The sequence below is a fragment of the Mus caroli genome, chromosome 7, assembly GCF_900094665.2.
Source record: "Mus caroli chromosome 7, CAROLI_EIJ_v1.1, whole genome shotgun sequence".
In the NCBI taxonomy this organism is placed as follows: domain Eukaryota; kingdom Metazoa; phylum Chordata; class Mammalia; order Rodentia; family Muridae; genus Mus; species Mus caroli.
The window spans coordinates 27,537,726-27,539,662 of record NC_034576.1 but is presented as its reverse complement, the minus strand read 5'-3'; the positions used below and the strand labels follow the sequence as shown (position 1 = coordinate 27,539,662).

General features: G+C 53.1%; 1 protein-coding gene across 4 annotated transcripts in view; it reads left to right on the top strand.

The window, feature by feature from the left end:
• Positions 1-725: 725 nt before the first annotated feature.
• Positions 726-1,937, top strand: part of Supt5h (SPT5 homolog, DSIF elongation factor subunit) — a 25,874-nt gene continuing 24,662 nt past the window's right edge. For 3 of the 4 annotated variants that reach the window (XM_029479542.1, XM_021169227.1, XM_021169226.1), the window contains exons 1-2: positions 726-787; positions 1,061-1,144. In XM_029479542.1, the coding sequence (XP_029335402.1) occupies positions 1,070-1,144 (75 nt within the window). In that variant the 5' untranslated portion in view covers positions 726-787; positions 1,061-1,069. Of the gene's footprint in view, positions 802-1,060; positions 1,145-1,937 lie in introns of all 4 variants that reach the window. The other variant, XM_021169225.1, reaches the window with a different exon arrangement.

Here is a 1,937-nt window from a genome sequence, read left to right as displayed (position 1 = left end):
AATAAATCTTAAAAAAAAAAAAACCACTCCAGAAGAGGGCATCAGATTTCGTCATGGATGGTTGTGAGCCACCATGTGGTTTCTGGGATTTGAACTCAGGACCTTCGGAAGAGCAGTCGGCGCTTTTAACCCACTGAGCCATCTCGCCAGCTCCCGCCTTCAGTCTTAAATCCGTATTAAAGTGTTTTTAATTGTAAGCATGGTGGCACACGCCTTTAATTTCAGTACCAGGGAGGCAGAGGCAGACATGGGCTTATCTCTGTGAGTCTGAGATTTAGCCAGGCTACACAGTAAGGCCTTATCACACCAACCAACCAACCAACCAACCAACCAACCAACCAACCAACCAGATCATTAATAACACTATCCTGCGCCGCGCTAAACAAGTTTTGAGATTGTTTTGAGCATTACCAGGAATTCGGATTTAACCTGAGTCTAGGTCCCTAAAATTTAAGAGAACTCCTCAGAATGCCGAGGGTGGCGGTGTGAAGCCAAATCTCTGTCCCGTCACCTCTGACACCTCCGAGGGAAGATCAGAGGACGGACGAGCCAACAGTTCACCCGATTCAGGTCTGGGTCAGGAGGAGAAGCCCATTATTTCTCGACCTTCTCAAGATGGCGGCCGTACAGTCCGCGTAAGCCACTCTGGCCACTCCCGAGATGGCGGCTCCAAGAGGCCGCGGCCCCTAAAGTCTCGCGTTAGGTGAGGCTGACGCGCCAGTTCTCGCGAGAGAGCGCTCAGGCCAGCTAGGCGTTGTGTGATCCGCAGCTGGCGCGGAAGCTTCAGGTAGCAAGCGATCGGTGAGCGGGCGTGGGGCGACAGGCAGGGGCGGTAGCGGGGGTCGGGGCTGGCGGAGGTCCCGGACGTGTGCCGGCCGCAGCCAGGGCGGGGTGTGCTAGCTGCCACGGCCCAAACAACGCGGGTTCGCGACCGCCTGAACCAGGCTGCCGGAAGTGCGCCTGGGGATTTTCTCCCCCGGTGGACCTTGCGGGGAAACTGAGGCTTGGGGGTGGCGCTCCGGGTTCCGCCGTGCCCTGAGGCCGCGGTCTCCCTCTGCAGCTGCGGAAGATGTCGGACAGCGAAGACAGCAACTTCTCGGAGGAGGAGGACAGCGAGCACAGCAGCGAGGCGGAGGAGGCCGAGGTCGGTGCCTGGGATTCTTAGGGGAGACGTTGCGCCTGGGGACAGGGGCAGGGCAGAGAGGGCCCTGGGGGAGCCGGCGACTCGGAACGGCTGGGGGATGGGGGGGTTCCAGATTGTCGGGAGAGATGGACGAGTGTGCAAGTCAGCGTGGAGCGCAGGGGCAGCAGGGTCCAGAAGGTGGGGGCGCGCCAGGTCCACGGTTGGTGGGATGCGGTCAGACGTCGTTGGCTTTCCTCTGATTTGTTTCTTTCGGTTTACTTTGATCACTTGCGATGCTGGGATTGAGTTCAGGGCCCTGCTAGGTGGACAGCCCCAGCTCTTAGGATTCTTTCGTGTTTGTGTTTTTAGGTATGCCCAGTTGTTCCAGAAGTGTGTATGTATTGCCTACTGTGTGCCAGCCACAAGTCTTTGTCCTTGGGCTCCTGCTAACAGATTTTAAAATGTAAATCGACAACTGATGGGTGAATGTGAATTTGCTACTGTGAATAAATACAGCCAGTAAATATGAGACTCCCAGGTTCAGCATCCTAGTGTGAAAATCCAGATGACTTTGTAACTTTTCTAGTCTTCTGTTGATGCCACGAATGGAAAATTCCACATATGACAGGTTAAAGTCGACACTAGTGCACTAAAAATACTGTTTTAAATTACTGTGCACAGTATATATGAAAGATGCATGAATTTCATGTATTATCCCGTTCCAAGGTACCTTATTGTGTATGTGCAAATAATCTAAAAAATCCTCCAAGATCTGAAATATGTATACTTTGGATTTTATTTGTTTTCTTTCTTT